The sequence below is a fragment of the Carassius carassius genome, chromosome 29, assembly GCF_963082965.1.
Source record: "Carassius carassius chromosome 29, fCarCar2.1, whole genome shotgun sequence".
In the NCBI taxonomy this organism is placed as follows: Eukaryota; Metazoa; Chordata; class Actinopteri; order Cypriniformes; family Cyprinidae; genus Carassius; species Carassius carassius.
The window spans coordinates 12,504,111-12,524,558 of NC_081783.1; the positions used below are offsets into that span (position 1 = coordinate 12,504,111).

At 39.5% G+C, this 20,448-nt stretch overlaps 4 protein-coding genes across 5 annotated transcripts; 2 read left to right on the plus strand and 2 right to left on the minus strand.

Moving 5' to 3' along the window:
- The first annotated feature begins 1,516 nt into the window (after positions 1–1,516).
- Positions 1,517–7,246, plus strand: LOC132109646 (protocadherin-18-like). Of its 2 annotated transcripts, none has more exons than XM_059515902.1 (4): positions 1,517–4,340; positions 4,653–4,741; positions 5,048–5,208; positions 5,908–7,246. In XM_059515902.1, the coding sequence occupies exons 1-4, from the start codon at positions 1,770–1,772 to the stop codon at positions 6,648–6,650; spliced, it is 3,564 nt and encodes a 1,187-aa protein (XP_059371885.1). In that variant the 5' UTR covers positions 1,517–1,769; the 3' UTR covers positions 6,651–7,246. The 2 variants fall into 2 exon arrangements, with proteins under 2 accessions (XP_059371885.1, XP_059371886.1); XM_059515903.1 differs by having other exon boundaries at positions 4,686–4,741.
- A 4,101-nt stretch (positions 7,247–11,347) lies between these two features.
- LOC132109648 (uncharacterized) lies at positions 11,348–12,841 on the plus strand. The gene is made up of 5 exons (XM_059515906.1): positions 11,348–11,575; positions 11,674–11,765; positions 11,959–12,069; positions 12,181–12,457; positions 12,549–12,841. Exons 1-5 carry the CDS (start codon positions 11,450–11,452, stop codon positions 12,753–12,755), a joined length of 813 nt encoding a protein of 270 aa, XP_059371889.1. The 5' UTR covers positions 11,348–11,449; the 3' UTR covers positions 12,756–12,841.
- On the minus strand, positions 12,842–16,111 carry LOC132109647 (uncharacterized). Its single transcript, XM_059515904.1, has 9 exons — positions 16,064–16,111; positions 15,282–15,362; positions 14,999–15,204; positions 14,709–14,811; positions 14,463–14,625; positions 14,276–14,376; positions 13,994–14,144; positions 13,506–13,632; positions 12,842–13,369 (listed from the first exon to the last, which is right to left on the minus strand). The coding sequence occupies exons 2-9, from the start codon at positions 15,287–15,289 to the stop codon at positions 13,077–13,079; spliced, it is 1,152 nt and encodes a 383-aa protein (XP_059371887.1). The 5' UTR covers positions 15,290–15,362; positions 16,064–16,111; the 3' UTR covers positions 12,842–13,076.
- Positions 16,112–16,173: 62 nt separating this feature from the next.
- Positions 16,174–18,434, minus strand: LOC132109312 (uncharacterized). Its single transcript, XM_059515321.1, has 5 exons — positions 18,368–18,434; positions 17,520–17,680; positions 17,223–17,436; positions 16,387–16,565; positions 16,174–16,201 (listed from the first exon to the last, which is right to left on the minus strand). Exons 1-5 carry the CDS (start codon positions 18,401–18,403, stop codon positions 16,174–16,176), a joined length of 618 nt encoding a protein of 205 aa, XP_059371304.1. The 5' UTR covers positions 18,404–18,434.
- Between the last annotated feature and the right edge of the window lie 2,014 nt (positions 18,435–20,448).

Here is a 20,448-nt window from a genome sequence, read left to right on the forward strand (position 1 = left end):
GTAACTTTCCTGAGTAAAACACGTAACGTTATGCGTGTGACAAACGCCTACGGGTTTAGATCAAGAAAGATGTCATATGCGCTTTGTCTCTCTGGGAGCTACCATTAAATGACAAATGCTATATGATGACATATTTTTGAAGGCATAATGAAAACACTAACTAAAAATATTACTTCTGCTTACAACAATCAGTGACTGATGGGATGTAGTCAGGGTCACTGCTGTTGAGCAGGTTCGAAGAGCGCAGCTTCAGACATCAGCTGGCCTACGACAGATGGACAGCCACAGGTCACAGGACCGAATTCAATGCAGTCTCACGGTGCATCTCATATATATATATATATATATATATATATATATGATTCCACTGGAAATCGTATTGTTTAAACGTATAAAAAAATACAAGTATAAGATACAGGACGCGCAAAGGATCAGAAGCCTTATGGATATACGTTCCAATATCTTTATTTAATAATAAATTGACAGTGATTCCAGACAGCAGAAATTCAAATTTTTTTCTCGCAGAGTCGCAGGACTGACTGATGTAATTACTGGTTTGTGTTTTCTGGACGTTCAAACCAGATGGCCGTGAAACTTGCAGAAGCTAATGTTTGCGTTTTGTTTGTGGGTGATCGCGCATAATGATGCTAATGCGGCAGAATCAGAGATGGTGAGTCGTAAAGTAGTATTGCGCACTGTGGGGGTGAGTGTGACCTCTGTGAGAAATCACATTGACTGCGGGTTAAGGGAGGCTGGGGGAATCCTTTTCACCGCGCGCGATTCGCCACGCGCGCAGACTCCTCCAGCGAGACACAATAGCGCGCTGATGTGCTCTCTGATATCCTCCAGTTACCCTTCATCCTCAAAACTTTAGCTGTGGTTTAGACTTTCAATACTAAAGTTCGCTGTATATAAAAATGTATAGTTTTACTATAGGTTGTATAGTTGTACACTATACTATACACTACTGTTTTTACTCAGTATTATAATATAATAACGATTTTTGATTAGTGTAATACGTAAGGGCATTATAAAAAGTTCATTTTCTGCCTTTTTAAGTAAAGTGAAAGTGGTGCCAAGGTGACAGCGTGTATGAAGTAATCGACCACTTTATTTAACTAAAGTTATATGTCAAAGACAACAACAATGAAACTCTAAAAACGAATCAAGTAAAGTAGAATCAACATACACTGTATAGATAGCTAACAAATACGATGAAAACATTTCTAAAGTGGCAAGTAACCTACAGTGTGCTGGGTTGACACGAGAAACGTTGGTCTTTAATGTGTCTTTTTTTCTATTGTTATGGCACACTTCTGAAACTCTGTCCTCCTCATGGCGAAATCTGCTTGCCAGCTCCACCTCAATCACTGCTCTTTCTTTCCTTCATTCTGCCTTTTCTTTTCTTTTCTTTTCTTTTCTTTTCTTTTCTTTTCTTTTCTTTTCAGGGATGTACAGCCGTGGGGCGAGGAGGGGTGGCTGGAGTTTGGAGAGGGTGGGGGCCACAGTCTGAGGTGGGCTGCAAGGGGCCAGTCAGTGTTCTCAGAGTCACATACAGAGCACACACACACAAGGAGCTGCGCCTCCCACACACACGCGCACCAACTCACATGCAGTCAGACGATCAGGAAAGTGGATGTGTGCAGCAGCATTACTGCGTCCTGATGCTTTCTCAGAGGCGCTGAAAACGCACACAGAGGGAAAGTGCGGGTTCGTCGGCTTCATATGCATTTTGCATGAAATCTATGCACAACATCTGAAGATTTAACATGTTTAATTTACATCGAACAATCCACCAGCCAGTTTTCTCTTTGCGTGGAATAAGTGCTTTGCGCACGGCTTCAAAGATGGGAACAACTAAACACTCCAGCGACAGGAATGTACTGTTTTGCAAGACGCTTCTTAAACTTATACTTCTGGCGGCCTTTGCGCACAACGTTTCGGGGAAGACTTTAAAATACAAAGTTTTGGAGGAGCAGAGAGTAGGCACGGTGATCGCCAGACTGAAAGAGGATGTAGCCGGTATCTTATCCAAACTCCCGAGCTCAGTGTCCCCGAGCTTCCGCGCGATGCAGAGAGGCAGCACCCCTCTACTCTCCGTGCGCGAGGAGGACGGAGAGATCAGCATCGCCACCAAAATCGACCGCGAGAAGCTCTGCGAGAAAAACTTAAACTGCACTATTGAGTTCGACGTGATCACGCTACCAACGGAATACCTCCAACTGTTTCACATTCAAGTGGAAGTGTTGGACATCAACGACAATGCTCCGCAGTTCTCGCGCGCCATCATCCCCATAGAGATATCAGAGAGCGCGTCTGTGGGCACACGCTTCCCTTTGGACAGCGCGTTGGACCCGGATGTCGGAGAAAACGCGCTACACTCCTACTCACTCACTCGGAATAACTTTTTCAAAATCGATATCAGGACGCGTACGGATGGCGCAAAGTACGCAGACCTCGTTGTGATGAGGGAACTTGACAGGGAAACACAATCCAGCTACCAACTACAACTCACAGCATCAGACTCTGGCGTGCCGCCGAAATCTGGCTCGACTTTGCTTAAAATCAGTATATCTGATTCCAACGATAATAGCCCGAGATTTGACGAGCAGGCTTACGTGGTCAACCTCCTGGAAAATTCACCACTGGGGACGCTACTTGTGGACCTGAACGCCACAGACCCGGATGAAGGCAATAATGGAAAAATTGTGTACTCTTTCAGCAGCCACGTGCCACCCAAAATCCTAGAGACCTTTAAAATTAACCCAGATAATGGCCACATCACTCTGATAAAGAAAGTTGATTATGAAACAACTTCTTCATACGAAATAGATGTGCAAGCTCAGGATATGGGTCCCAACTCCATTCCAGGCCACTGTAAAATAATCATCAAAGTGGTTGATGTCAACGACAACAAGCCAAAAATCAACATCAACCTTATGACTCAGGGCAAAGAGGAGGTGGCCTACATCTCAGAGGCCTCCCCTGTTGATACCTTCATTGCATTAGTGCGCATCGATGACAGCGACTCAGGTCTAAACGGTGAGGTTGTGTGCCGTCTACATGGCCACGGGCATTTTCGCTTGCAGAAGACCTACGAGAACAACTACATGATTCTCACTAATGTGTCTCTGGACCGTGAGAAACGCTCTGAATATAGCCTGACGGTAATCGCTGAAGATCGCGGCTCGCCAAGCCTATCCACCATCAAACACTTCACGGTGCAGGTGCAAGATGAAAACGACAACCCTCCACGCTTCGAAAAGAGCCGGTATGAAATCTTCAAGTCTGAGAACAATTCGCCCGGGGCATACCTAACGTCAGTGGTGGCCACCGACCCAGATTTGGGCTCTAATGGTCAGGTGACATACTCAATTGTGGAGAGCCAGGTTCAAGGTAGCTCTATTTCAACCTATGTGACCATTGACCCATCTAATGGGGCTGTGTATGCTCTCCGAAGCTTTGATCGGGAAGAGGTCAATCGGCTTTCGTTCACCGTGCAGGCGCGGGATGGTGCAGGCCCAACTTTTCTGAGCAGCAACACCACTGTTTTTCTCACTGTACTAGATGAAAATGACAACCCACCTATCATTGTTGCTCCCCAACTAATCAACCACACAGCTGAGGTTCCACTATGGCGGCACGCTGAGCCTGGTCATCTGGTGACAATCATCAAGGCTACAGATCGTGATGCAGGGGCCAACAGTGAGCTGACTTGCTCCATCATCAGTGGTAATGACGAGGGAGTCTTTGTCATTGAACCACGCAGATGTGAGTTACGAACCAATGGAAGCTTGGAGGCCTCGGGGCGTGAGGGATTTGATCTTGCAATCCTGGTGCAAGACAGAGGGGCGTCAATTCGTCTCTCAGCAAGGGCCGTTCTGCACATTAGCCTGCGGGACTATCCAGAAAGCTACTCCCTAAACCCTTCAGACATTAACAACCAATCGACCTTAGACCTGTCTATGATCATTATCATCTCCCTTGGTGCCATCTGTGGAGTGCTTCTCATCGTTATGGTAATGTTCGCAACCAGGTGCTCAAGAGAGCAGAAGGACCCAAGACATTCCTATAACTGCAGAGTGGCTGAGTCTACCTACCAAAACCATCCTAAAAAACCTGCCCGGCAGATCCACAAGGGCGATATCACTTTGGTCCCCACAGTTAATGGGACCCTGCCTGTGAGGGCCCATCCTCGCTCCCCTTCAGCCTCACCTGCTCCAGAGAGCCGCCAAGGCCACCACAGCCGCCAATCACTCAACAGCCTGGTTACCATCTCCTCCAATCATGTGCCAGAGAACTTTGCCCTAGAACTCGCTCATGCCACACCACCTGTCGAGGTAAAAGAACTGTTTTCAATACGAATTCAACGTGAACTGTTAAATCTTGACTATTTTATTCTCCCTAAACTTGTTATAATATGCAATATGTTTATTTTATTTATAGTATTTTTATTTATATATCCATAGATTGTTTCATCATGCATAAGTATCCATCCATACCATTCCCTCAGTCACCCCCCCATCACCACCATGGTTTGTCTGTATTTGTGTTGGTTTGCTGTCTGGTCTGCCATTATTCATTTTTTTTTTTTCATTTTTTTCTTTCTTTATTTGTCCCCCGCCCTGTTTCTTTTTTCTTTTTGGCTATAGCAAGTCTCACAGCTTCTGTCCATACTTCATCAGGGCCAGTACCAACCCAGACCCAGTTTCCGTGGCAACAAATACACCCGGAGCTACAGGTAACCAATCACACTTCAGCCTGTTGCCACCTTTACAGACCATCCTACAGGGGGTTTAAAGTTCTTGACACCCTGCAGAACTTAAGTAACAGATGCTGACGATACATGACAGCCTCATCAAGTCAACTGCCCCTTGAATAAAGCCTTTTTTGTTTATGCAATAATTGCTCCCTGCTTTGGAGGCTCATTTTATTCTTTTTCACATCGCCAGTGAATTAAAAAGTAAAAAATATATGAATGATAATACATAAACAGTAACCAAGTCAAAAATACTGTTATAGCTAATTGTCTGTTCTTTGTTTCTAGGTATGCTTTGAATGAAATGGATAAGTTCAGCCTAAAAGACAGTGGAAGAGGAGATAGTGAGGCAGGAGACAGTGATTGTGAGATGGGAAGAGAGTCTCCTCTGCTTGGAGAAGGCTTCAGTGAGCTCTTCACTCCTGATGGACATCACCGACTGCATCCAAGTAAGCAAGAGAGTGAGATGTTGAAGAAGAGTCCTTGATTTCATAATATTCGGCCATACCGTTTAAAAAAGTTAACTGCTCATTGGACAGCATCATATATATGCATTTAATGAGTATGTAACACACACAAATATATATATATAAAAACATTATACAGTGTAGACACATTTACAATCTCTCTCTTGAACATGAAACACCTCAATAGCGCCAGTACTCTGATCATATCATTTATTGGCGAAAATCATGATTTCTGATGAAAAATAAATGCATAGTTGATCTATAACACATTAATTACTGTGACTAGGACAAGAAATGGGTTGTGTGCAGGGATGGGCCATTGATTTCTGTAAATCAGCATGTTTAATCATTTATTCTCAGCATGGGAGAGAGAGTGGGCTAAATGAGGGCCTGTTTTGCAAATGCACCAGATTGGGCATTAATTAATGGCGCTATAATCAGCCCCTAGAACATGAATGAGTAATGCCGAACATGTTCAATGAGCACTATAAGTTGGCATATTTGATTTGTTTTGCATAGTCTCTTCAAAACAAAGCCGGGTCGGCTGAAGCTGGAAAGATTTTGTTTAGTCATTTGGCTTCTAATTGATGTATTTGACTAGTTAAGGGCGTGTGCAGATTTGCATGCTGTGCACCAGTCATACACTAACCTTTTCCATCAATGCTTTTGTTTTCACCATAGCGATGAAGCTGTGCACCGAAGAGTGTCGTATTCTCGGTCACTCTGACCAGTGCTGGATGCCCCCATTGCCTTCCCCGGCCTCCTCTGATTACCGCAGCAACCTCTACATCCCTGGAGAAGACCCTCAACAGAAAGCCACCCCAGAAGCAGCACAATCCGGCGAGTCAACTCTGAGGAAAAAGAGTTTCTCCACATTTGGCAAGGAGAGCGAGGAGGAAGAGGGGGAGGCAGGTGATGGGGAAGACCTGTGTGGAACGACTTCTCTGCTGTCAGAAATGAACAGCGTGTTCCAGAGGCTCCTCCCCTCCTCGCTGGATAATTACAACGAGACTAATGAAACTGAAAAGGTAACAGCCTGTGCCGCTGGGGTGGGATCGTTGGAAAGAAGGAAGGGACACTTGCCTGGTAAACCAAGCCCTGCAACTTTTCAGCAGAACGTGGCGGTTTGGGCTGCTAATACGCATTTCCAAAATCCCGGACATGGCCACGCCCCTACTAGTCACATGACAGCCCTGGTGGCTCCGCTCCCCGCCCCCTTGCCAGCTCCGATGGCAGCATCAGCTTCCTCTTCAAAATGGCTGCCAGCGATGGAGGAGATTCCTGAGAACCATGAGGAAGATGAGTTAGAGTCTGTGCTCGGGCATCTGCACGGCAAGCGCTGTGACAGTCGCAGCGAAATTATGGATGCCAGTGAGCTGGTTGCAGAAATCAACAAACTCCTTCAAGATGTCAGGCAAAGTTAAAGACTAAAGCTTAAAATCTTCCTTCCGCTCTCTACTATAAAGTAAAAGATTTTTCTATAAGAGCGAAGTGAGGAACAGGAAAACACAGAGACCTGCAATTGTCGTTAAAGTTGCATTTCTGGATGTAATGTGTTTTGTGAATGCTAATTATCCAAATGATGTTTGTATTTTCTGGTTTTTGGCCACAGTGTACACAATGTGAGTGTATTTATCTTTGTATTTTAAAAATACAATTTGTAGTCTTTATATTTATATATCTGTAAATACCTAAGTTAAAAATGTACATAAAGCTATCAGATTTATATTTTTATATATGCATGTTGGGAAAAATAATCAAAATCAACATGCCTTGGTGTAAATATTCTTATTTATGAAAAAGGGATTCTTTTCTTTCTCTTTTCAGTGGTATTGTTATATATGAGCATAATATAAGTACATGAATATTATTGAGTATGTGTTATTTGGATGGGTGGGACAGGTACTGAAAGCATGTTTTGGGGGCAGGATTGGTATTTATTATGGTGTATTCTTTGTGTCAACTTCTGTTTTACGGTAAATAAATGACAAAATAAAGAGAAATCCAGATATGTCACACAAACATTATCTGGTTTGACTATTTACTTCGAAATTTCACTGTATATACTTACATTCTTGTTTTAAAGTTGTATGCTTGTGGGCATAAACATGGTCTTCTTTTAAATTACAGTATGTGCTACTTCATTTAGTTTTAATGTTCCTGAAATATCTAGTAAAATGGGAGTGTGCAGTTGTGTTTTCCTCTTCACAGACAGATCTGGAGAGCAGCCTTGCGGGGGAAAATAGCCATTTTTAGTCTCTCTCATCTACGCTGCACTCGTTATGAGCGCCCCCTACTGACTGAAAGAGAATATTTCATTAAAGCTTGACAGGATTCAACCAGTGAGAATACTGCAAACAGAGATGAGTCATGTAGAAAAAAGGGAAACACGATCGTTTGTATCCTCAATATAAGACAGTAATAAGTAATGTAAAGTTACGACGCATAATAGGTCACAAAAGCACAAAGTATGATATTTCGCATTATGTGATCACTGTCGAAGATACTAGAATCATTGTTCTAACTACAGCCCCCTAGAGGCGAGATAGCTGAACAGCAGCCACTTAATACCTAATCTCTCTCTCTCTCTCTCTCTCTCTCTCTCACTCTGTGTGTGTGTGTGTGTGTGTGTGTGTGTTCTTCGCATATTCCACGAATGCAGTGCAACTGGCGTAATAAAAATAATAAGTCCTTAAAACTGTGACATCACCATAACATACAATGCAAATAATCTCATTCTATTTTGTTCATTTTCCAAGATATTTAAAATCAGCAATTCATCCTTTTTTATTGTAAAGTGAGAGGAAAACAAACGCTGCTTTCCACCCTCAAATTTTTAAGAACTTTGCTTTCATTAAGACAACGTGGTTACTAACTATCGATTGAGTGTCACCCTCATTTGGGCTAAACTTGCAATTCTGTTAATATATTACAATAGCCTTTATTATTATTATTGTATATTTCACTTGGTTATTTACTTACAGTGAAGGACAATTGCAAAAAACCTAAATCATGCTTTTAAATTTTATGTAAAGATCTTGCAAATTGGAGGAACAGGATTAAAGCATTTGCAACTGAAAGCGTGGGAATACAATAACTTAACGTAAAATTCTGTTTGACCTCCAGCCAATGACAATTTTTCTGATGGTTAAGCAGCTCCTTTCTAACACCATATTCAGAAGCCATCTTTTGTATCTTACTTGTGAAATCTTCATTCTCCCTGTCTCAGTTTGTATTTATATAGCACACATTTCAGAGCATTTTGAAGCTGTAAAATCATGCTGTGTTAAAGAGTTGTAATTTACCTTGACCCTTTTCATTCACTGTTTCAATGACTAGTATGGAGTCAAAATAGGGCCATATATATCTGCAAAATAAAACAATGTTTTGCAAAAAAAAAAAAATGTTTTGCAAAAAAAAAATATGTTTTGCAAATAAAAATAGAGTATTGAGAAAAAAAATGCTTTTTTGCAAGTAAAAAATATAATTGCAAAAGAAAAGTTAACCACTGGGAGAAAAAAATAAAGTTTAGCAAAGTAAAACTTCAGCAGCATTGACTTTGCAACACATATTTCCCTTTGCGCCGCTCCTTTAAATCTGCGTTTCAGTCATCCGTGCCTCTGCAGCGCAAGTTTTCCTTTGCGCTTCATTTTTCTATGTGCCTCGCTTTGTGTCCCTGATTTGACGTGGGGGAGGGGTCAAGAGGTTGGGGTGTGTCTCAGAGCCGTTAGGGTGTGTACAAGGGATGAAGGGAAGGCGCGTCCTTCTTGTTACCGTCATCAGCGCGAGCCCCAGACCGAGTGGATCGATCGAAATGGCAGAGCAGAGACATGCGGGTGATGGATCACAGGTATGTATTATTGATCGCTTTCTTCTTATTATTATTAGACTCCTATATTATTAATAACAGATACTTCAGGCCGGCCAGAGCGTGGTATTAGCGGGGTTTTGAAGTAAAATTATTTGAGTAACACATAGCTCTATGTGTGGAGAGCTTTCACTGAACATCATAATCTCATTTTTTTATGGGCCTGTAGAGGCTTTTTGCATCTGAAATCTTTAAATGTAATCCGCAAAAAAGGCACAATATAGTATTCAGACATACGTTTCTGTTGTCATGTGACCCGTAGTTCTTTGACCTGAGACGTTAAAGGAGAACTCCGGTCAATTTTAACATTGAGCTAATTTTTTTGTCAATTTGGAGTGATGTCAGTACAAAGAACAACGACAGAAATCGGTGTTGCCAACACCGTGTTATCCTCTTTTTAATCTGACTGCAGTAGATGTGAAAGAAATGGATAGAAATGATGTTATTTAAGCCAGCGCATCCTGATTTCGGTTAAAGTCCAAAGTAGTCGATTGCCGAGTTCACGCGCGTGATCATTGGTAACTAAACCTATGCGCGTGAACTCGACAATCGACTACTTTGGACTTCAACCGAAATCAGGATGCGCTGGCTTAAATAACATCATTTTTATCCATTTCTTTCACATCTACTGCAGTCAGATTCACTCTGAAGGAATCACTCACATGACCTGTGCAATTGTAATGACACATCAAGGATGTTAAGAGGCTAGAAGCAGGTTTAAATATTGTCCCATTGAAGTCAACAGGGTGCAAATTTTAAAAAGAGGATAACACGGTGTTGGCAACACCGATTTTTGTCGTTGTTCTCTGTACTGACAGCACTCCAAATTGACAAAAAAAATGAGCTCAATGTTAAAATTGACCGGAGTTCTCCTTTAAGAGTAACTGCTGCAACCTTTACCTAGGCGTCAGCACAAATAAGGCTGCCACGATTAACAGACATTATATTGTACATGATTTATGAACAGCTTGTGGGTGAAATAGGTAAAATACTGTTGCACCCGAAAGCTAGAGGTCGCTCTCGTGCGAAAACTCAAAATAAGCGCAGTAGAGGAAGACAATAACACACATAACTAATTATAGGAAATGCATATGGACATCATTTTATCAATATTCCTAAAACCTTCTCAGGTATTTTCATGATAATAAAGTATATTAATAATAATGGAGAGGATGTTCGACTGGTGTTGCTTTTTCAAATGCACGTTATAAGTGATTCAAACTCGAACTGCTTTTACATAGAGCAGCACTTCCTACTGATCAGAATCATGAAAACACTCAAATAAGAAACAATCGGGCACAAAACACACACAGATGCATGCACAGAACTCAACACGCACACACCAGCCAAACTCCTAAGGGTGTTTTAACTTTAGCTGACTCGCATATCAATTTGTAAATCATTTTTTATACATTTAATCAAATAAATTCTTATCTTTAGGTCCATGGACCTAATGATGCCACAAGTCACCAGCTGGGAAGGATGATCATGGAAAGACTGCTATCCAAACTGCAGGATACAATGAGTCGCCTACCCCTAGATTTAGATTATTTGCAGTTTTTATGCAGTCATGAGCTTCTCTTCATTTCATCAGTCTATGATCAAATTTCAGTCCCAGAGGAACTCCTTGGTGAACTGTCAACCTTGAAAAACACAGTGGATAGGCATATTGACAATAACAATGAACCTGTTACTGCCCTTGAAGTGGAATTTGGAGTTAAGGGGCCCCCAAAGTTTATTATTTCCAGAGAACATCTTCAGTACCTAGTTAATATGCAGCTATCTGTTCCATGTATTGCCGAGCTTCTTGGTGTGTCAACAAGGACAATCAAACGTCGCCTCACTGAGTATGGCATTTCTCTAAAGGACACCTACAGTAAAATCACAGATGAAGAACTTGACAACCTAGTGAGGTCAATCAAAGCTAAAAGTCCACACCTAGGCCATAGAATGATGAAGGGACACTTACAAGCCTTGGGTCATCGTGTGCCATGGACAAGAGTTTGGGATTCCATGCATCGAGTGGACTCTGCTGGAATACTAGCAAGAATTACACAATTGAGATGTGTAGTCAGAAGGACTTATTCCGTCAAGGGCCCTCTTCATGTTGTTCACATAGACACAAACCATAACCTGATAAGGTATGTCATGCGTGTCAAGCCATTGTTGTAATGCTACTGATTAAAGTATGTGACCCTTTCTGTGAAAATATCACATATTGTGATCACATTACATTATGTGAAGTCATTATTTTTGAGTTTCTGAGTTTTCTAATTCTATTTAAATTCTTTGAAAATGTATTAAGGAATATAAGTAATGCCCAAGATTTTTTTTTGATATTTTTAATCCTTAAAAATGACTTATTATGCATGTGAGTTTCTCTCTACAGTTTACATACGCATTTCAACTGGTAATAACAGATTATCTTTTATCAGATATGGCCTTGTGATATTCGGTGCCATTGATGGGTACTCCAGAAAGGTATTTTTCTCTTTCTTTAATGCATTGTTGGCCTATAAATTTTGTACAAATCAAATTTCTGATGGAATGCATAAGTCTAACTTTACTTTGTCTCTCAGATCATGTACCTTGGACCTGCAACCGATAACAAGGCATCCACTGCCCTCGGTTTCTTCCTTCAGTCAGTGGAGAGACATGGGTTTCCATTGAGGTAAGACAACTTACATCATGAGTGTGTATGAATGCTTTGCTACCTCCAGTAACGTGAATGTCACTTTGGATAAAAGCGTAAGCTAAATGTAAATGAATCCCTGCTTGTTTAAACATGGTTAACATACGTTTTTTAAATACTGTTAGGTTTCTTTTCTAAAATACCTTGTCATATTTAATTTTTTTGCATTTAGAGTTCGAGGAGACCAAGGAGTTGAAAATGTAGAGATTGCCAGATGTATGTTTTCTGTGCGTTGTTGTGGCAGGGGAAGCTACATCTCAGGAAAAAGCGTGCATAACCAGCGGTTAGCAGCTAGATAAATTAGTTAAAGCTTGATATGAATGTTAAAGTGTTCTGTTTCTAAGAATGATGACTTGTGTTCAACATTACACACTGTTTTCTCTTCCATTTTTAGCAGTGAGCGCCTTTGGCGTGACATATGGATGGCAGTTACAAACATCTATTATGATGTTTTGCACAGCCTTGAAGAGGAAGGATTACTAGAGCCAACCAACAGCCTTCACCTCTTTTGCTGTCAGTTTGTGTTCCTGCCTCGTCTCCAGGCCAGCCTTGACTCCTTTACTAGTGGGTGGAATAACCATCCTCTCCGCACAGAGAGTAATAGAAGCCCAGACCAGTTGTGGGAAATTGGACTCCTGCAAAACCCTGTCCCTCCTCCAGTCCAATCTGAGGTATTTTAAGAATTTGTGTCTTTTAATGTATGTAATGTTTTCAAGCAAGATATTGCCCCAATGTCCATAACCTATTACCAACTTTTAACAGATTGCACAAGACGACGACTCTGACTGGGACACAGACAGTATCTCTGACCAGCCGTGGACAGGAATTGTAGTTCCTCCAGTCGAATGCCCCTTAACTGAAGAACTTAAGGCCCAAATTCAAACTTTTTTTAACCCAACCTCACACTCTCAAAACTATGGAAGAGACAAGTATTTAGAAGTTTTGAATTTTGTTCTGCTTCATTCTTAATTGACACTAAATCAATCATTGAAATGACTAGTGACCAAATGATCCATTTAGAAGCAAATTAACATCCAATTCAATAAAAAACAAACAAGTTGACATTGCATGCTTGTTTTATTTTTTGTATTGGCTATATTTAAAGCAGAAAAAGACTTGTATAACAACTTGTGTTCTCTTAACACATGCATTAAGATATAAAATTTTACAATATGTAACACGTTGTGTTCTCTACACATACACAGTAAATTTCAAAACCATAAGAACATTTACCAATGTATAAAAGGTTTTTTTCCTGAACATGTACAATTCCATACATTAAGCAGCATTTTAAATTCTGTTAAAACCGTCGTCAAACTGAATGGCTTGCAACTTGACTGATTTAAAAGAACTGTAGTCACCCATGTGTACTGTGGGAAATGTAATTTTTCTGGCACAGGCACTTACAACTGGGAAGCATATTTTATGTTCTGGCATCCTCTGCATACACTCATGGTCAAAATGAAGAGAAATTTTGAATTCTTTAAGTTCTGACATTAGAAGAGGTTTGTGTCCCTGGCCAGTGAGCCATTGCATAACACCGGGGACAGTTAAGGGCAGGATGTCTCCGTCAGGGTTATCCTCTACAAGCAAAAGAACTTGTTATCTCTAGGGTTGGTATTGTCTGAATTAGATCAATTACATTTTAACATTAATTTGTGTAATCTGCAGTTTTTTTTAACAATATTTATACTAAATCAACTGTCAGTTCATACATACCACAGCTTTCAATTTCTTGGAGAAAGTCTTGCAGAAAGTTGATTATAGCTGTTTCATAAGTCTCTCGTACTGATCCCTTCTCCGACATTTTCGGAAGAATGTTCTGCATGATGAAGTCTGCATCAGCCTGTGGGGGGGGGGGGTGGGAATCCATTTTCAGGTACATATACACATATGCATTTGACTTTTATCCAAAGCTACTTTATTACTATAATAACATTTGTTTTAAGTATGTGCAATCCCTGAGATCGAACCCAAGCCCTTGGGCTATGCTAGCACTTTTATCTAACCAATAAGCTACAGGAAACCATTACTGAGGTATTAAGAGCAATCCATTTTCTACTATTATTTTTTGTAAGGAACAAAGTGTTTGACTATTTTTCAACTTAGCAAATAATAATTTTCCTATATATAATATTCCTAAAATAAAACCATTTCTAAAATGAAATACAAGATATAGGCAAAAATGTTATTCCAGTTAGTGATACCTTATCATCATCATCCACATCAGGGACAAAGATCTGGTGGCAAAGTCCGGAATGGTTTTCCAGGATGTCCACGAAATTGTAGACTTCAAGACCTTTTCGGATTTGCTTCAACAAAGGGAACAAACGTAGAGTTGCATGCAGCACAATTGATCTGAAAAAAGAACCAGGAAATTCTAGCATAATATAGACAGTGTTGTGGCTAATCAGTATATCTGGTAGGCAGCAAAATTAAAACCGTTTGCAAGGTTTCAAATGTAAAGAAGTTATAACACTTTTTCTGACCTTATTATGGCCTCTTTGTTCTCAGGTTTAATGGCCCCAGTAAAACCACAGTTAATTATTTGATCATTCCATGCAGAGAGATCGGTTTCTTCTTCCTCCACCTGAAAACACAAACACGTAAAATGGTGTGCTTGCGTAGAAATAAAGCTTTTATGAAATCAGATTTTATTTGGAAAAAAATTACTACCTTTTTAATCAAATTATAAAGTTCAGCATCATCCACATCATCTATAGTGAGAGTTGATTCATCCAAGTCTCCAGATGAGAGATAATCAAAGCACCACGGCCTCAAGAAACGGGGGGCAGGCCCACCCTGAGCGAGACTAACCGAAAACACTTCTCCAGCAGTCCTGAAAGAAAAAATACAAAGTAATATTTAGTTGTATGCAAAAATGACAACTGACATGTTACTATAATGTAAAATATTACTAACTTAAAAAATCCATTCTCCAGATTACTTAGGGAGTAGATGGGGCTCTTCCCTCTCTGGTGTCCTCTATGCTCAAAGAGGTGTTTCTCAATCTCACCAATCAAATCTACAAACAAATATACAAATGTACATGTTAAAAAAGAATGTTATTTACTACATTGTACAATTATAAGCACATTAAAACATACCAAATCTCATAATGACACATGTGGTAACTGTTTATTGTTTTTCTAAACTTTAAATTGTTATGATGAATTTAAAAACCTAATAATGTGATTGTGAACCTAACTTGCCTGAAAGAAATTCCTTACGAATGGCACCTGTGTCAACACCTGCTTCCCCCAAAAATGTTACACGCAAAGTATTGCCCGGGGTTCCTCTCTTTTGTCTTTGCCACTGCACCATAGCTCTTTGATAGAAGTCAGTTCGAGAAACACAGATCTTGAAATCCTTGCTGTCATCTACCCTTCTTGCCAACAAACGCAATACATCATCTGGACTATAAAAACAGGATAAAAAGATTAGTAAAGAATTCAGATGTCTCAGGGTTGTTAAAATGTAATAAATAGACTGTACCATTTCATGTCTGGGCCTTGGTGTTGCTGTACTGGTGTGCCACACGGAGGACTGCTCTCATAATCCAGTGTCTGTAATATACTGAGTATATACCCAATGGTTAGATTGACTTCTTAGAACATTTACAACATGTTATATACACTTATAATACCTAAAACATGTTTTTAATACATACCTTATTAAATGTCTGTAAATGAAATAACTTTTCAAATCATTAAAAATTACCTATCTCCACAAAAACTTGCATGCATGGGCAACTCTGTCTGTGAAAATGTGTCTAAACAAATGGGACACTGTCCCTCATCCTATAATGGCAAAAGGACAACTGATTAAGTATTATACAATAAAATCCCAATTAAAACACAATTGGTTATTTCCAAAATCCAATTTGTTTAATTGGTCACTTTAAATACTTTGGTCACCAAGTATTTTGCAAGATCTAAACAAGCACTCGCTGTTTCAGTTTTTTTAACTTTACAAAAAACATTCTGATTCAGTTCTAAATGTTTAGTAAATTGTATTGACTTCTAACATTTGTGTAGTGTTTTAAAACTATAAAAATAGGGCATTCTTCTCAACCAGTGTTATTTACCTCTTGCAAAATGGTCTTTATGTACCAATGAGAGACAGTATAATTACAATCAATTAATTAAAAGTGCTTGACAATAAGGCACTACAAAGAAAATACCATTACCGTTAGTAATAAAATCTTAACATGGCATCTAATTAATTTTACTAACTGCACCGGTCCTTATGCACTTATATTAAAATTAAAACCTCACCTCAAAACTTGTGGTGGGTGTAGGAGAACAAGTTTGTATTGAAGTGGTGGGTGTAGGTGTAGAAGCTGGGGCTGTAGGGTTAACTGCTCTGGTAATCTCACCAACTACTTTTACATCATCATCATCATCTTCAGTAGTCTGAAATGACAAAACGAGATATATATTCTGCCTAAAAGAAAACTTAACTGAAAAACAACATTTGTGTAAATGTTGTGTAAACAACATACCTCATCATTAGCTGACTGTGTGCAGCCACCACAAGATTTAACATGCAAGTACAAAACTGGTAGTGGCATTGTGGTTTTACAAGTACGACACTCAACCTTTGGCATCTTCGCAAACTCTTCTGCTGAGAATGGCAGTGGATCAAGACATAACTCATCTTGAAGAGGGACCATATACAGTGCTGTTCTTCCAGCGGTGGTAGCCATTTTGAGAAGGCTGCCTGTATAACCCTCTGAGTCTGGAGGGACAACAGTAAGCTTTCTTCTTCCATTCCCACCTGATAATTTAAAAACACATTAACAAATCCAGCAATAAAAGGTCTTTACTATATAATTGGGCTTTATACTGTAGTTAAAACGATGTTAAAAAACAGTGCTTCCCATATTCTATTAACACTTCCCTGTGTACTATTATTAAAAAAGGATGTAGCCTGGGATTTAAGGTTAGAATGCCCGGGGAAATGTTCAATTAATAACTACCTATGGAAATTACTTACACTACAGTATACTCTACTCAGATATTCATGTTTGTGTCTGTTCTGGTAGACAGTATAGCATACCTGGTGCCTTATAAAGTAACCACCCTCCAGTAAGTGACTTCATCTTTGGAAATTCAGCTTCAAGGAGCTTGCATAACTGAAATAAACATGAAACAGAACAAGGGTTCTCAAACAACCACACAAAGTAAAAACTAAATCTTTATCACATTGAAAATTTTACGTGCATTTGTTTGTCATTTTTATACATACTAATTCACATTTTACTATGTTTAGCCTAAGCAAATTATGTTCATTCATCTCAGCATGTTTTGAAAGTGGAATATTACTTTGAAGCAGTTAATTATATATTATTCGCAGGGTGATATAGAAATAATCCTGCTCTAAAATCAGATGGCACAAACTAACAAATTAGATTGTACTATAAAATGAACTTACATCCGAATGGTTCACATTGGATGAAATTGTAATCACCCGTTTTCCTAGTCCGGCCTGGAGTAGTTCAAGCTCTTCAGAAGGTGTGGGTGAGGTGTCAGTGTTGCTGCTCATTAAATATATGGAAACAGCAAATGGTTTCCAAGGTGTGGCTTTCACATGTATTTGTGGATTTGGAGTTTTCTTCTTTGATTTTTTAAACATCCCAGGAAAAGATCTACAAATAATAAAACAATGTTAATTATAATATTAAACATTCAAAAGACAATTGTTAAAATAATTAGATGTGGATGCGGCAACCTGGCCATATCCTGCTCTATTCGAGGCTGAGAAATAGCAGGAGGCTGCTGTCGTTGTTGTGGCTGCTGCTGCTGACCCTGAGCTGACTGAATCTGACCAAGGCTTTGGGTCAGAAGACCTATTAAATTCTGTGCAGCTGTACAGACATCTGAATATTCTCTCTGTTAAATATGTCATGACAAAATCATATAGGATTATCTAGATAAGGGGTTTTATACTCAGTTCCTGCAGGGCTGCAGCTCTGCACAGTTTAGCTCAAACCCTAATCAAACACATCTGATTCAGCTAATCAAGATCTTCAGGATTACTAGAAACCTCCAAACAGGTGTGGGATGGAGCTGGTTTGAGCTAAACTGTGCAGAGCTGTGGCCCTCCAGGAATTGAGTTTCACACAACTGATCTAGAACAAGTGCATTAACAATGTATCATATAAACATCACAGCTTTTAAACATAGTCTATAGGGATGTGACCTACTGTATATAAATCAACTTGTTCGGAATCAGAAAGAGGTTTATTTCAAATTATGTTTGCACATACAAGGCATTTGTTTTCAATTTACAGTATATTTTGAGAAACACCTTTGGCATCGCTTATAGTCCATAATACAACTAGGGCGTGGAGAATAATAATTATTATTTATTAATTAATTATAAAACAACGTGAAAGGTGTGCATATTGAGAGAAATGTACAGCCGCCGACACACTTAACGTTGCGTCGGCGATTAGCTAATCGCCACATTAATTGATCTCTAACTTACTTAACTTGAGCAAACGCGCTGATACACATAGTTACATATAGTTATCAGTCTATCTAGTGAACTTGAAGAAAGCGATCAATAATACATACCTGTGATCCATCACCCGCATGTCTCTGCTCTGCCATTTCGATCGATCCACTCGGTCTGGGGCTCGCGCTGATGACGTAACAAGAAGGACGCGCCTTCCCTTCATCCCTTGTACACACCCTAACGGCTCTGAGACACACCCCAACCTCTTGACCCCTCCCCCACGTCAAATCAGGGACACAAAGCGAGGCACATAGAAAAATGAAGCGCAAAGGAAAACTTGCGCCGCAGAGGCACGGATGACTGAAACGCGGATTTAAAGGAGCGGCGCAAAGGGAAATATGTGTTGCAAAGTCAATGCTGCTGAAGTTTTACTTTGCTAAACTTTATTTTTTTCTCCCAGTGGTTAACTTTTCTTTTGCAATTATATTTTTTACTTGCAAAAAAGCATTTTTTTTCTCAATACTCTATTTTTATTTGCAAAACATATTTTTTTTTTGCAAAACATTTTTTTTTTTTGCAAAACATTGTTTTATTTTGCAGATATATACTGTTTTATTTTGCAGATATATACGGCCCTATTTTGACTCCATAGACTAGGTTTACTTTTCTAGTAGCATAACGAGTGTGTTGAAATTATGCAAAACTAAACGACTAAAACTAAAACTAAAGACGGAACTGACTGAAGGTGAGGTGCTATTTTGTAAGCTAAGAGAATCTTTTGTTCCTCACATTTGAACAGTTGAAGGGAGAAAATAACTTCTATGAAAGCTCATTTTGACATACATAAATTTGCCTTGACTTGAATTTCAGCTTTAAATAAATAAATAAATAAAAAAAATTATGGAACCTTCCATCTCCTTCTCTTTCAGAGACTCTCTTTTTAATCACACACATGCATAATCCTGTAAATGCTTTACTTGTATGAGAAAAGAGTGTGCTGTTGCCCTTAGGACACAGAGGACCTAATCTGCCTAATTTTGCCATATTTTGTGCATTGTAATTCAATTCTACAGTAAAATTGTATTGCTTTAAATGAATAATTCATTCTGTTTCTCCTTTCCCTCTATTTTTTGTCATGCCTTTTTTGCATCTGGGTAAATGTGCCAAGTTACAACACACGTCACATACAAAGTCATGTCACTCACGAGAGCTCTTGTCACCAAGCAGGTTGGTAAATTGACATAATTACTGAGTTGAGTTTCTGATTAGCTTGCGGTGGAGTTGAGAATGTAAATTCATGTCTTTTTCTTCATCTCTCACGTATCTACAGCTAAAAATACACCTGTCTCCTTCTTCCATCATTTCAAGTCCTGAGGATAAGTCTGCCAACAGTCTCTTATCACTTTGTGTATGTGTGTGATCTAGGAGCCATAATAACAGTGGGTTATTGTGAGTCTTTTAGAGACCGAAATAGGTTTTCATCTTATTTGCTTCCTGAAAAGTACAAACTTACACAAAGACATCCTTTCGTTTTCTCTCCTATATTTTTCTATTTTCGCTCTCTCCTCGTATCTCTAAGGTGGAACATATTTCATGACCAAATGCTTTCTCCCATGATGCATTATGAAAACACCAAAACATCTGTGGCTCTTCAGTGCAGCTGTTGGCCAGAGTGCCGCCGTATGTGTCTGTGTGAGTGTTCATGTGTCCTTTTGTGCGGTTTGTCTGTATAAATGACACATTTGGTAGCCAGCCAGCTTTTCAGTAAAGCATGAGAAATTACAAGAATGGCATGAGCTGGTCTGTTTAATGGTCTGGAAGTGCCAGTGACTGATTTGTGTCTCTTTTCAGGTGTACATGTGCCATCCTAGCATGACAACCAGTCCCAACGGGCTTTCTTTCTTCTGCAGAACACAAAAGAGGATATTTTGTGAAATGTCGGTGTGTTTTTTTATCCATACAGTGAATGTCAGTGGGGTCCTGTGTTGTTTTGGATCCTTGTGACTTTGATTATATGGACAAAAGCAGTTAAAACATTCTTCTAAATATCTTCATCTTCTTTTATGTTCCCCTGAAGAAAGAAACTCAAACAGATTTGAAATTACAACATTTTCATTTGTGGGCGATCTGCCACTTTAGCTTGTTTATATACTGAATATATTTCAACATGAAAGTTTTGAAATGTCAGAATGCAGTATTT